Source organism: Eleutherodactylus coqui, chromosome 4, assembly GCF_035609145.1.
Source record: "Eleutherodactylus coqui strain aEleCoq1 chromosome 4, aEleCoq1.hap1, whole genome shotgun sequence".
NCBI lineage: Eukaryota > Metazoa > Chordata > Amphibia > Anura > Eleutherodactylidae > Eleutherodactylus > Eleutherodactylus coqui.
The window spans coordinates 37,734,038-37,749,827 of NC_089840.1; the positions used below are offsets into that span (position 1 = coordinate 37,734,038).

General features: G+C 46.4%; 1 protein-coding gene across 1 annotated transcript; it reads right to left on the minus strand.

Annotated features, from left to right (window-relative positions):
- Positions 1–516: 516 nt before the first annotated feature.
- LOC136625235 (uncharacterized) lies at positions 517–15,326 on the minus strand. The gene is made up of 6 exons (XM_066599282.1): positions 15,287–15,326; positions 9,221–9,550; positions 8,678–8,941; positions 3,061–3,143; positions 2,846–2,948; positions 517–2,368 (listed from the first exon to the last, which is right to left on the minus strand). Exons 1-6 carry the CDS (start codon positions 15,300–15,302, stop codon positions 2,289–2,291), a joined length of 876 nt encoding a protein of 291 aa, XP_066455379.1. The 5' UTR covers positions 15,303–15,326; the 3' UTR covers positions 517–2,288.
- Positions 15,327–15,790: the final 464 nt, after the last annotated feature.

Genomic DNA, 15,790 nt, shown 5'->3' on the forward strand with positions numbered 1-15,790 from the left:
TTCCATTTTACTAATACGAGGAATTTTCCTCAAATAAGAAAACCCTCACATCCAATGGCTCTTGGGGCTTATTTACACGAGCGTATATCGGCCGGCGTTTTCACGGAACTGCTCGGATGGAAGTGTATATCGGCCGGCCATGAAAACGCCGGCCAATATACACTTGTGTAAATAAGCCCTTAATATGGTTTTTATACATTTCATTAACCCCTTAGTGACCAAGCCTGTTTGCAACTTAATGACCAAGCCAAATTTTGGAAATCTGACAACTTTAACAAAGCATAACTCCGTAAAGGTTCTGCATATCCAAGTAATTCTGACATTGTTTTTTCGCCACATGTTGTACTTCATTTAGGTGGTAAAAATAGATCGATAGAATTTGTGTATATTTATTAAAAGCGCCAAAATTAGGAACATTTTGAAAAAAGTTATTTTTTTTCACATTTTCAACTGCAATATGTCAAATATCTGCAAACACACTGTACACATTTTTGATGCAATGTATATTTCCATATGTTTACTTTATTCTGGATGCAAATTTGAAAAAAAAACTCTTTAGGAGACGTACAATAATTTCAGCATTTTGAGGAACACTTTGTTTTCCTGCACCACGCCAAGATTGCAAAGGCTCATAGGTGTCAGAATGATAGATACCCCCACAAAGGACCCCATTTTAAAAACTACACCCCTTTATATAGTCACTATGGGGGGGGGATCAGGAGTATTTTGACCCCACAGTTTCTTTTTAGGAGTTAATGCAATTAAAAAGGAGAAAAAATAAAATTTCATATTTTTGTAAATATGTTATCTAAAAGACAACATTTTTTTTTTATAGTGCACATGAAAGTGATGATTTGCACCCCAAAATAGATACCCCTGTTGCCAATTATCTATTGGATAATGGCAATCACATGACCAGAGACCACCGGTCACTGCTCCAGGCTCTCGGTTAGTTTTAGTTGCCAGGAGCAAGGAAATTTTAACTTTCCCAGGCCGTCCCCAGCTTCTGCACATGTGTCTGGCATTTTGGTGATGGGTGCATGTGCCGAAACTGTGGAAAGGTCCACTGATAAGGATCCCATCGGGGGACATCACCGGAGGCCTTCGATAAATACATTCACCTCCCCTCACAGATCAGATTCATTACGGGAGGTGAAACTTTAACTATTTTTTACTTTTACGTGATCGCCGTTATCCTTTGGAGATTTTAAATTAACCCGACAATCCGCGGCTTTTGCGCATACATCCGCCATTTTTTTTTCTTACACTCTTACATGGCCACAGTTATCAATTGGATAACAGTGATCATGTGACCAGGAACCGCATACAGTGGATCCCGGAGACAGCTCCCTGCTCTTGGCTACTCAGACTAGCTGGGAGCAGGGAGTCTTAAAATTTTCTGGTCCTCCTGGGCTTCTGCGCATGCACCTGACGTAATGACATCTGGCGCGCATGCACAGAAGACCGGTGTCAGGTTCTGGAGAACCAGAATCCCACGGGACATTGCGGAGGACAGGGGTGAGTATCCTTAGCTCCCCTTACATATTCGATCTGTAAGGGGAACTGAAACTTTAAATTTACTTCACTTTGCATTGAATTTAATGCGATCGACAGTATCCAGCGATCGCGTTCCCGGGGGAAGGGGCTGCCTCCAGTAACCGACAGCATGGAGCTGGCACGTCCACAGCCTGCAAGGCTTTAATTCCCAAGGGAAGCGTGTTTTTACGGCCATGGGGATTAAAGCCCAGCAAAGCAGGACATAAAAAAAGTTTATGGGTTGGTCACTAAGGAGTTAAGATACTTTTTATTTACAAATATTAAGAGTTTATTTATAAAAAAAACAAAAAACAACAACTTGGTTTAGGTCTCAGTGAGGACATTTACATTAAGGGCCCCTGTACACGATCAAATTTGATTTGCGGAATCTGGGGCCGGCGGCTGTCCCCGGATTCTGCAGCAAATACCGCTAATGGCCTTCTATGGAGAACCGCTGCTTCCTGCACGCGAGCGGAAATTTCTGCTCGTGGCAGGAAAAATGCAGCATGCTCAATTCTGTGCGGCTTTCGGTCCCGCGTCCCTTTTGCAGTGAGCACTGCAGAAGGGTCGTGGGATCCACGTCATCGCCTAGCGCCACCCTATAATCCCGAGGTACAAAGAAAGAGAAACCCGGACAGTGTATGCGGGGTCACCGGCTGGACACGGGGGTCGGACCTCACAGTTGCTCATCCTGGAGCTCATAAATATAGGTACATCTCAGGGTGAACGATGTATCCACAAGATGGAGCCAGTCATACTCCAGAGATCTTTGATCCACTCATTTCATGGGAATTCTGGGGGTCCAGAAGTTCTTCGGTAATATCAGGAGGATCTAGAAGGAAGCAGTTATATCATCAGTATGACGGTCATACAATATATTCTGGGGTCAGTGGCTGCAGGCAGAGGGGTCATCTACTAATCACAGCAGTGGATTAGGAGCATGGCGGCTGTACAGAACAATGGAGATCAGTAATATTATAGTTACATTTCCACTATATTAACCCCTGCAGCTTCATCATTCCATCCACATTCCTTTGGGTCAAGAAGAATACGGTTTCTCCTTAGGGAGAGCACCTAGTGAGGAGACTTATAGGGCCACCCATGCTCCACTGGGAAATTAATGCAAATAGAAAGATGGAATAATGCCTCTGCAGCGCCACCTATTGGAAGGAAGCATTCCTGTAAGTCAGTGTTAGACTTTTTGACTTTTTTTTAAATCCTGACATGTACATTTACTGTAGTGCTTTTACAGATTTACTTTACAACTATAAAAGGAACAGGCGAAGTACAGCACTGAATATAACGGCACCTGATTGATCGGCTCTTGGAGGATGTCCATTCTCTTCTGAGTGACCATTCATCTGCTTCATCTCTCCATCCTTGGACGCTGCCATGTTCTTCCTCCTACAACACTGATAACAGAACAGATTACAGATCTTGTAGATTATGTCTCCCTTGGAGTTTTCTGTCATATAATAATCTTATATTTATATGTAGGAGATAAAATCCCTAAAACTGACTTACAAGAAAGATCCCAGCGGAGAGAAGAATCACTACAGCCAGAGCAGCAGAAACAAGGGAGAGTCGTAATGTGAGACTCCGAGGACCTGCAGGAACATAAATGTCACAAATCAGAGAGGGTGCGACCTGGAGAAATATACTGGTATACCGACAGGCATATACATATATGCTATCTGATAATATAGTGTATTAGTCATATAGTTGGTGTCACTATACAATGTATATGCCTGTGGGTGATATAATATGCAATGTGCCAGTCTATAGTCTGGGATAATATAATATATTAAACAGCGTTTGTTTGCTAAACAGTGTATATAATATCTATTTAATAATATAAAACTGTATCAGTCTATAGTCTGGGTGATTATATAATGCATATAACAGGTCTTTCTGTGCTTTAATATCCATATAATAATGTACGATGGACCAGTCTTTGCTCCAGGATACTACATTATATAGAACAGGTCCTTGTAAGATCTACTTCTCTGCTCTCCTCTAATCTGTTCATCACACAATTGTCTCCAGGATTTCTCCCATGCTTCCCCCATACTCTGGGATTCGCTACCTCAACACATCAGACTCTCCACCACCTTGGAAAGCTTCAAGAAGTATCTGAAAACCTTTATCTTTAGAACAGTCTACAACCTCCAGTAACCCTGCGGGCACCAAGACATGAGCAGCTTCCACCCTCCCCGGCCGTCTCCTTCCCCCTGTTCTCATATATATAGGACCTGGGAATTAATGGCGCTTTATAATACATAATAACTAGCTGATACACCCGCCTTCGCCTGAGTTAATTTGGTACAGGTGTTTACCTGCTGTTCACGTTGAAAATTTCATGAAGTCATGATTACTTCAGAGGAGCCGAGGAATAAAATATGTATACACATAGAGGAGCGTTAGATTCTCCTCAGACTGCATGTACCGATGTCCCTCTGCAGAATTGCCACCCCTCCCGCTCCCCTCACTTTTTACCCTTAAATGTAACACCCCTTTTCATTCAAATTTACCCCCAGACTGGAGATTGCAGCCCCTTCTTAACCATAAAGGTATGCTCCATCCCTGCAGTCCATGGCCGCTTCCTTATGTACTTTACAGCCTTTCGGTATATTCTCCTCAGTATATACACACACACACACACACACACACACACAGGTCAGTTAGAGTCTCCTCAGTATATACTGTATACAAAGAGTTATGAGGTAGATTCTCCTCAGTATATATACAAAGAGTTAAAGAGGTAGATTCTCCTCAGTATACAAATCATTTCCCTAGACTTTATGGTTTCTGAGAAAAGAATTATCTGATGTATCCCGGATTCTCGCAGTTTTTCACGCTTAGAATTGAATATTGAAGTTGCAACCCCTTTACTTTTCTCATTTAGGAACTAAAGAATGGTCGTGCCAAATTTTAAGTTTATACGACACTGGGAAGTGGCGAGTTAATAACGACCACCTGTCCATGAGTTACATGCTCCACCTCTGATCACATGACTGTGACATAATCACAGGTCCTTCTTACCTGTGCAGATTATGGGCTGACTACATCTCCTACAAATGAAGATGCCAGTCATGGGATCAGTCACCGGGGCTCGGAGCACCACCCCATATCACATAACGGTGACGTCATCATAGGTCCTTCACTTTATTAGAAACCTGCAGAGCCAGACAGTAACCGTGTGCTTACAGCACCTGTGATCAGTCACCTGTGTGGGAGGAGTGCGTGGTCACATGACCAGGGGGTGATTCGTGTGTGCAGGACTCTACTGTGATGGTTGTGATCCCTGTTGTGGGAGATGAAAAATGCATGTAGCGGAGCTGCGTGCGTGTGACATGCATGTAGCGGAGCTGCGTGCGTGTGACATGCATGTAGCGGAGCTGCGTGCGTGTGACATGCATGTAGCGGAGCTGCGTGCGTGTGACATGCATGTAGCGGAGCTGCGTGCCTGTGACATGCATGTAGCGGAGCTGCGTGCCTGTGACATGCATGTAGCAGAGCTGCGTGCCTGTGACATGCATGTAGCAGAGCTGCGTGCCTGTGACATGCATGTAGCAGAGCTGCGTGCCTGTGACATGCATGTAGCAGAGCTGCGTGCCTGTGACATGCATGTAGCAGAGCTGCGTGCCTGTGACATGCATGTAGCAGAGCTGCGTGCCTGTGACATGCATGTAGCAGAGCTGCGTGCCTGTGACATGCATGTAGCAGAGCTGCGTGCCTGTGACATGCATGTAGCAGAGCTGCGTGCCTGTGACATGCATGTAGCAGAGCTGCGTGCCTGTGACATGCATGTAGCAGAGCTGCGTGCCTGTGACATGCATGTAGCAGAGCTGCGTGCCTGTGACATGCATGTAGCAGAGCTGCGTGCCTGTGACATGCATGTAGCAGAGCTGCGTGCCTGTGACATGCATGTAGCAGAGCTGCGTGCCTGTGACATGCATGTAGCAGAGCTGCGTGCCTGTGACATGCATGTAGCAGAGCTGCGTGCCTGTGACATGCATGTAGCAGAGCTGCGTGCCTGTGACATGCATGTAGCAGAGCTGCGTGCCTGTGACATGCATGTAGCAGAGCTGCGTGCCTGTGACATGCATGTAGCAGAGCTGCGTGCCTGTGACATGCATGTAGCAGAGCTGCGTGCCTGTGACATGCATGTAGCAGAGCTGCGTGCCTGTGACATGCATGTAGCAGAGCTGCGTGCCTGTGACATGCATGTAGCAGAGCTGCGTGCCTGTGACATGCATGTAGCAGAGCTGCGTGCCTGTGACATGCATGTAGCAGAGCTGCGTGCCTGTGACATGCATGTAGCAGAGCTGCGTGCCTGTGACATGCATGTAGCAGAGCTGCGTGCCTGTGACATGCATGTAGCAGAGCTGCGTGCCTGTGACATGCATGTAGCAGAGCTGCGTGCCTGTGACATGCATGTAGCAGAGCTGCGTGCCTGTGACATGCATGTAGCAGAGCTGCGTGCCTGTGACATGCATGTAGCAGAGCTGCGTGCCTGTGACATGCATGTAGCAGAGCTGCGTGCCTGTGACATGCATGTAGCAGAGCTGCGTGCCTGTGACATGCATGTAGCAGAGCTGCGTGCCTGTGACATGCATGTAGCAGAGCTGCGTGCCTGTGACATGCATGTAGCAGAGCTGCGTGCCTGTGACATGCATGTAGCAGAGCTGCGTGCCTGTGACATGCATGTAGCAGAGCTGCGTGCCTGTGACATGCATGTAGCAGAGCTGCGTGCCTGTGACATGCTTGTAGCAGAGCTGTGTGAATGTGACATGCTTGGAGCAGAGCTGCGTGCGTGTGACATGCTTGGAGCAGAGCTGCGTGCGTGTGACATGCTTGGAGCAGAGCTGCGCGCGTGTGACATGCTTGGAGCAGAGCTGTGTGCGTGTGACATGCATGTAGCAGAGCTGTGCGCGTGTGACATGCATGTAGCAGAGCTGTGCGCGTGTGACATGCATGTAGCAGAGCTGTGCGCGTGTGACATGCATGTAGCAGAGCTGTGCGCGTGACATGCATGTAGCAGAGCTGTGCGCGTGTGACATGCATGTAGCAGAGCTGTGCGCGTGTGACATGCATGTAGCAGAGCTGTGCGCGTGTGACATGCATGTAGCAGAGCTGTGTGCGTGTGACATGCATGTAGTAGAGCTGTGTGCATGTGACATGCATGTAATACAGACCAAAACAGGACATGCTACGTATTCTTTCAGGCAACCAAAAATCACACATATGTGAATAAACTAATGAAAATCAATGGGTTTTATTCACTGCATAGTACGGTGCGTATTTACACCCTTGTGAATGAGCTCTAAGGGTACGTGTACGCAGGCTGGCTATAGGCAAAAAAATGCTCAAATAAGCAATTTTGGCCAACAGTCGGGACCCAACAGAGTGAGAAGTCGCTCTTTAGTTACTAGTCAGTTCGTTTCAGCATACTGAAACAAAGCAACTAGTGAGCAATTTCTCGGTCCATCTTTAAGTGACTCCCTGTTCACAGTGAATGGAGGCGCGTTCTACCTCCATTCACGGAAAGGATATGTGAAAACACGGGAGCGATAGTTGTTGGGATGGCTGTCGGACACTAAAGCACCCAACAGTCTTCCTGTGTACAAATACCCAAACTCTAGCTTTCCCTGAGGCTTACCCTAATCTATCCTTGTGCTGACCCTAACACCAGACATCCTAATGGAAACTCTACATGATACACTGACCTCGACAATCAATGAGGACACTGCAACCCAGAGGCAAGAAAACCAAACTGAGATGAACAGAACTAGAAAACAAGACATTTACCAACAGGGAAGAGCAAACAGCAAATTACAAGGCTGGAGCTTCATTCACATCTGTGTCAGAGGTTCTGTTTGGAACCCCCATCGCAGATTTCTGTTAAAATGCAGAACAAAATAGCTCTAAGAAGCAAGGCTGGACTGGAAATACAAGAACAAAACCTCACGAATAAGAAACCAAGGTAGACTAGGAACAAGATAAGCATACAAGGAATACTGGATTTAAACGTACAAAACCTACACTATAACCAGCAACATATTACGGAAGCCAGAATACTAAGACCTCTTTCAGATGAGCAGTTTTCAAATCCATATCTATTTGATACGTGAGCAGATTGTTAGAAGCAGCTAATGAAAATCTATGACTCTATTTATACTGGTGTTTGAAATGCATACAATTGGGGAAAAAAACAGTATGCACTAGTTTAAGTCGTTTTACAGATGTAATACGCCCATTAAAGTCTATGGAAAGTGATTGAGCTACAGATAAATTCATATTACATCAGCATCTGCATTCATTGGTATTTTCTATTGGGCAAAAAAAGGATTCAAGTTAGCATAGGTAGTAGGTAAAAGAAAAACGGAGGCAAATGCTGATGAAATACTAACCGTAACACGTCCTTATTACAGATGCATAGTAATACGCTCGTCTAAAAGAAGCTTTACAGAGAGGTCCAATCAATCGGGAACTCCTTTTTAAAAGATCCTGAGCCGCAGCAGTGTGGTCAGCTGACCCCCACTAATCAATCATCTGTAGGACAGTTAAATAGTAACTGCCCCAACAACAAGCTAGAAGACAGAAGATGACAGAACTAAGGAATTCCTGCTGATCCTAACAATACCCCAGTAATACCCCTTTACCTGTAATCTCCAGTACATGGGGTATAGAAGGTGTGAGGACAGTATAATACCCAGTAATACCCTCTTACCTGTAATCTCCAGTACATGGGGTATAGAAGGTGTGAGGTCAGTATAATACCCAGTAATACCCTCTTACCTGTAATCTCCAGTACATGGGGTATAGAAGGTGTGAGGTCAGTATAATACCCAGTAATACCCTCTTACCTGTAATATCCACTACATGGGGTATAGAAGGTGTGAGTTCAGTATAATACCCAGTAATACCCTCTTACCTGTAATCTCCAGTACATGGGGTATAGAAGGTGTGAGGTCAGTATAATACCCAGTAATACCCTCTTACCTGTAATCTCCAGTACATGGGGCATAGAAGGTGTGAGGTCAGTATAATACCCAGTAATACCCTCTTACCTGTAATCTCCAGTACATGGGGCATAGAAGGTGTGAGGTCAGTATAATACCCAGTAATACCCTCTTACCTGTAATCTCCAGCAAGTATTCCTGTGTCTCCTTACTGACTGGGTTTGTGATCCGGACACGGAGTCTGCTCCCGGCATCTTCTCTCTGGGCACTCGGGATAATCAGCGTCCTATTGTCGTCCATCAGCCGGTATCTGTCAGGTAGAGACCCCCCGTCCACCTCCCAGGTCACAGCCGCCTCCTCTCCAGAGAACTCGATGCTCACAGCAATGTCCTGACCGAGCCGGCTGGAGTTACTGGTTATGTTGGAGATGAGAACTGGATCTGGAAGTATCAGGAGAAGGTCGGTGACCATCAGTGATGTGACATCAGCATGGACATGAATCTAGGGGCTGTATAGAGTGCTAGCTCTGCTGTCATTATCAGACCCCAGTACCTGCCCCCAATACTGACCATCAGTCATGTGATCTGCAGCCCCCTCCCCATATACAGTCACCAGTGACAACTGATCCTGTGTTATCGGCCTCTATTACAGGAGGACAGAATTCAGGTTTCCCATAGAGGACAATAGAGAAATGTCTCCTGTGATCCACCAGCTCTTACCTAGTACCTTGATGGCTGTAGAGCGCCGGAAGCCTCCCGAACTGTTGTGATGCCAGAGAATATACACACAGGAGTCGTCCTTCCTGGCATCCATCATCCTCCAGCACCCGCTGCTTGTGTTATAGCTAAATCTTGGTTCCGAGATATTGCTGGGCAACATATCATCACACCGCAGGTCCAGCAGGTGCTTCTCTTCTTCATTTCCACATTTCTGGTAGAGCTGAAAGCCACTTTTTCTATCAGTACATTTCATGCTGCAGTCAGTGATGTCTGATCCTCTCCGCACATAGACTGATGAGACGGATGACAGGATCTGGATGATGAGGACAACTGTGAAGACAAAAATACAGAGAGGTCTGTCAAGAACTGTCCTCTTGGAAGGCCACGTAACACTTGTTGGTCCTGATGGCTGCCATATCCTAGTAGATTGTTTACAAGGCCAATGGATAAAAATAATGTTGGAGCCGCTCGTCCCGAATTATCTCTTTTAATTTTTACATCCAAGCAATTTACAGGATCTCAATGTTTCTCTGGTGCAAATTCAATCAATTCATGACAATTATTCAAATATCGCAAACACTCTTCCAATTCCCTCTCTGACCCTTCCGTAAGAGGAGAACATCATCCACATATCTAAGCCAGATGGAATCTATAAAGATAGAATGATCATCGAATGTCTCCTCAAATCCAGGCATAAAAAATATTTGCAATACTTGGAGCCACAGAGGACCCCATGGAGCACCCCTGTAGCTGCAGGTAAAACATACGGCCAAATCTGAAATAGTATTATTTAAAAAATTATCTCCAAAGTATGATTAAAATGGAATCCTATTTGCCTTTAATTGCTTCATTGCCTGGGATGTTAGTGTATAGATATTTGCATTCACCATAAGATGTTTATTTCAAAAATGCTCCGTTCTCCAGATATTGCAGATTTGATTCCTCTGTTCTCTGGTTGTTTACTACTTGCTACCAAGAAAACCGACTTTTTCTATGGAAACACATAGCAGAGAAGGCCGGCGCATGCGCACTACTTTCAGCTGCATCTGGTGGCCGGGATCTCGGGGCGCATGCACACTAGCTTTTAGTCAAGCCATCAGCTACTGCTTAGCTCTGCTATTTATTTCCATAGAAGAGGTGTTCTGTTTCCCTGGCAACAAGCAGTAAACAACCAGAGGAATCAATGTCTGGAGAACGGAGCATTTGAAAATACACATTGTTTTGTGATTATGAATACATTGAAATAGGCTTTGTGAGATAGAAATCCCCCCTTAACCCCACAACAGTTTTGGATGAGCTTAGTTCATTTTGCAGGAAAAGGACATTATAGTTTTGGACAAACTGATCTGTTTGAAAACGGCTGTGGCTCTGGTTCCATCAGTGTCAGGGTGACTACCCACTAGCGTTTTTTTTCTGCTGCGAATTTGCTGTGTTTTTTTTCCAGATGTCTATGGGACTTCCTAATGTTAAAAACGCGACGCAACGCAACTTTGCGTTTTTAACATTAGAAAGTCCCATTGACAATTGGAAAAAAAAAACGCTAGTGGGTAGTCACCCTGACTGACATGCTTTGCGCTTGGCTTTAAAAGACCAAAAACATGTTGTTAGCACTTCTAGACCTGGAGCTACAGCCATTTGAACTGGCACAGAAAAAAAAAAGTTGCTAATTTTTGCCCAAATACTTGCTTGCACAAAAATGTACGACTTTTTAGGCTCGTGTAAACAAGGCGATCAGCCAAACGTGCATTTGTTCATTTGTCAGCTGATCACTGGTCCTTTTACACGACCTGATTCCAAATGCCTGATAATTAGTCCCGTGTAAAAGGATCAGTAATTACCAAACAGTAACTACAATGAAGCACCGACTATCAAAAAGATTAAAGTCCAGCATCTGAGAAGCCGCGGTTAGTACGATTTCCCCTGGAGCACTGAATACATAAAGAGGCGCAGGATTCTCCGTATATTCAGTGCATCCCGGCGGGGGATACATTGAAGTAAATTCTACATAAGTCTGTTAGTCTGGGGGTGGCTATCCCACAACTGAAAAGCCCCGCCCGCTTAAACATTTGGTGGATCTGGTGCAAAAAGGGAAAAACTGCACCATTTTCACATCAGAATGAGGCGTAAAACCTTTTGTAAATGTGCCCTATAATATGGACCCAACACATTTCCCAGGCTCCTCAGGGGCCAATAATCTTATTTGGTTAAAAATATCTGGACAACAATAAATGTAAACAGACAAACCATAAAGGTGACTTACAGCTCCCAATATATACAGCAGGATGAACATCCCCATGAGTAGTGCTATGCCAAGCCGTATTCATGAGGCCAGTCAGGGCGGCGTCCAGCGCAGGTCTGAGGTGATCCATCGGCTTGTATCAAACTAAGTTTATTTGTGAGTATATGGAGCATGCGTTACTCATCACCGCCAGAAGATGAGAGCCGTGGGTGTAGTAGATGTGCGGGACCAAAGAGTAGTCAGGAGGAAGCCTGTCAACAGGTAGTCACATTTGCAGTACAAGTAGATGAGGCAGGAAGCATAGTCAGATGGAAAGCCAGGAGTCCTAATCAGGAAGTCTCGGTTGCAGTAGAAATGGATGAGGCAGAAAGCGCAGTCGAGAGGAAAGTCAGGAGTCGTCAGCAGGTAGTCAGTTTACAGAAGAGAAGCAGGTTAGGCGATGCTGTTTAATACAGGTAGTGGAGCACAATAATCACAGGCTGGATCTGAGGCAAGGTCAGGCTTTTGTGGGAAGTCCAATCAAGACAGAGGCGGGGTCAGGGCCATGAGACAAGAACTAGGTCAACAGGAACATAGAAACAAGTATGCAAGTGAATTTGTCCACATTTTTCTGCCCGTTCGATCGCACAAATGATTTATCGCTTTGTATAAAAGGAGCCCGTGGCTGCCTTCACACTGGTGTGAAAAATCGTGCGAGATTTGTGCATTCTTTCAAATGTGGTCATACACCTGAGCAAAGTGATGTGATGCTATGCAGGAAAGGAATTGCAGCGTGTTCCATCTTCCTGCGGGATCTCACATCGCAGCCCCATTGTTATCAATGGGGCCGGCGGCAGCATCTCCAGGTCTCCCATTGAAAGCAATGGGAGAAACTCTGCTGTCCCCCGCCGTGGCTGACAGCTGCTTCTTTCCCGAAGTGATGCGAGGCTGTTTGGACATGAGAACGCCTTGCATCCTCGGGGAATTCATATGGTGGGGAGCGTGATATTGGGGCAGAATTCACAGCCCCAGATCACGCTCGCCAGTTTGAGGTTAGCCTAAGGCTGCCTTCACACTTGCGATCGCGATATCACAACTTTTTTAACGCGACTGTCAATAGGACTTTCTAATGTTAAAAACGCATCGCACAAAAATCGCAAGGATTGGGTCCAGAATATGGAAGAACTGCAAATCTTTCCACTATACTTTCTCTCCACTCTTGGATGTGGCTCACAAAAGACTGAACACAAAACCTGTCATGTGAAAGCACCCTGAGGCTGGGTTCTCACAGAAATCCCGCCGAAAGGCCGCAAGATTTCAGCAGGATAAGCGCAGCTTCAAAAACTGCTGGTTTTGGAGCGGCTTCACCTCCTGCATTTTTGCTGCGGATATTTCAGTGCGGCTTAGCCGCAACGGATCGGCCACAGTGCGAGAATGAGATTTTTGCAAAATCTCGTCCACTTTGCTGACTAATCCCGGGATTAGGAGCCGTGGGCGGAATTGCCGTGTGGACATTGTAGCATAAAAAACAAGCTCCGTCTGTGATAAAATAATAAAGTTATGGTACTTTGAATGCAGCAATAGAAAAAAACTTTTTTTTCCAGGGAAATGGGGTTTTATTGTACAAAAGTAAAAAACCCATAAAATATAAACATATAATTTCGTTATTGTCATAATTGTACCGACCCGCAGAAAAATGATCAAGTGGTTTACACTGCATGATTAATGCTGTTCAAAAATGGTAGATTTAGGCCTCATGTCCACGGGCAAAAGAAGAATTAAAATCCGCAGCGGATTTTAACTCTTCTCCTGCCCGCGGATCCGCATCCCATAGGGATGCATTGACCACCCGCGGGTAGATAAATACCCGCGGATGGTCAATAAAAGGGATTTAAAAAAAAAATGGAGCATGAAAAAATCTGGACCATGCTCCATTTTCGTGCGGGTCTCCCGCGGGGACAGCTCCCGCGGGCTTCTATTGAAGCCTATGGAAGCCGTCCGCATCCGCGGGTGACCTAAAATAAGAATTAACTCACCTGCAGCGGGCCGGAAGGGTCTTCTCTTCCTCACGGCCGGATCTTTCTTGCTTCGGCTCGGCGGATGTGCCCGGCCCATGCGCGCGGCACGTCGGCGACGTGCTGCCGGCGTGCCGAATTCATCCGCCGGTCGAAAAAGAAGATCCGGCCGTGAGGAAGAGAAGACCCTTCTGGTCCGCTGCGGGTGAGTTAATTCTTTTAAATTCTTCTTTTTAGCGCTCATGTCCGCGGGGCAGGAGGGACCCGCTGCGGATTCTCCATGGAGAATCCGGAGCGGGCCTGATTTTCCCCGTGAACATGAGGCCTTACTGTTTTTTCTCCCAGTCTTCCAATAAAATGTAACAGAAGTTCTACAATACACAATATGTACCCAAAATGGTACCAATAAAATCTACAACTCGCCACACAAACAACCAGCCCTCGTACGGCCGCGTCCACGGGAAGATTACGTTATGGCTTTTGAAAGGTGGAGATGAAAATCCCAAGAAATAGTTGCACCCTTTGGACCAAAATAGGCAGCGGCATCAAGGGGTTAAAGAGGTTTGTGGTTTAGCTGGCAGGTGAGAAAATAAAACACAGTATACTCCCTTGTCTTTGGTCCCCCAAGACACAGCTATGCCGCTCCCATTATCCCATCCTCCTCTCCGCCCACAGATGGCTGATGGAAGTCAGGTGACTGCAGCGGCCAATCAGAGGCTAGTGTCACCATATGAACTCCTGGCATCAGCACTCACATGCTGTGTGAAATGCTACCAGGAGTTTGATGTGGCCCCTGATTGGCTGCAGTGGTCACCTGACTTCCAGTAGTTGTGGAAGCAGCTTAGTTGGGTCTCCGGGGCCGCAGACAGGCGAGGATACTGTGTTTTATTTTATATTTTCTTCTGCCAGCCTTTATAATTTTTTTCTTTGTTAAAACCACACAATCCCTTTAAGAGATACAAAGTATCCTGTAGATGATCCCTTTTACTGGGAACATGAAGACATGATGCTGCGGCTTCTGAAACTACTGGGGTTCATCCTGATGAAGGAAGTGAAGCCGTGAAAGCTGCAGCATCATCTCTATATGTTCCCAGTAAGAGCGGCTCATCTACAGGAGGACCTTGTATCCCGGAGACCAATCACCCCCAACACCCCTCCCCGCTGCCGGCCACCTGGGGGCAGTAAGGAGCAGGAGCGCTTTATAATGAGGCACAACCGTGTACTGCAGAAAGATCTGTACACAGCTTGTACCAGTTTAGTAGGAAGGTTCTGGGAACAGCGCCATCTGCAGGCTAGTCCCGTGTACTTATATGAACAGGACGCCCCCTCCGGTAGTGACTGCGGTGACTGCGGCCGCTGTGCCCCCAGTTATCAGAGCACTTGGTGAGGAGGGTCTGCGGGGATCAGCAGGTCGTCATATGTCAGCTGGGAGAGCCTGAACGAGAAAGATTGGAGAGCGCTGCCGACATGCGGGGAGATGGGGGAGCGGACACTTACCGAGCAATGCCGGCAGATGAGAGACACTTACCGAGCAGCGCCGGCATCACGGAGGAGACACTGTCACCTACAAGTTAGGGCATAAAGCGACCCAAGTAACTCACGTTCATGTCCGGAGAAGGCATAACATTGGGGGATGACCGGCTCCGGGATTGGTGGTTGCTTTCTTCAACCAAGTTATCCACCAATCGTGGAGCCGCGGATTCCAAGGACTGCTATCAAGTTACATCTGTCTACTCACCGTCATCAGAGCACTTGGTGAGGAGGGACTGCAGGTATCAGCAGGTCCCGATATGTCAGCTGGAAAAGCCGTGAGATGGGAGAGCGAACACTTACCGAGCACCGCCGGCATCACGGAGCACCTGCACTCCCAGAACAAGTAGGTTGGTGCGGAGCCGGTCGGGTGATCAGCGCTCTGAGCCCCAGCAGAGTCCTGCAGGCAGTGAGGAGTCCGCGGCTCCAGCACTGTTCAGCACGCACCCAGGGAACTCTCCTCCCTCTCTGGCACAGAGCGTTCCTCCACATGGACTGCACTGACAATAATGACAGTGGGTAGTCACCCTGACTGACATGCTTTGCGCTTGGCTTTAAAAGACCAAAAACATGTTGTTAGCACTTCTAGACCTGGAGCTACAGCCATTTGAACTGGCACAGAAAAAAAAAAAGTTGCTAATTTTTGCCCAAATACTTGCTTGCACAAAAATGTACGACTTTTTAGGCTCGTGTAAACAAGGCGATCAGCCAAACGTGCATTTGTTCATTTGTCAGCTGATCGCTGGTCCTTTTACACGACCTGATTCCAAATGCCTGATAATTAGTCCCATGTAAAAGGATCAGTAA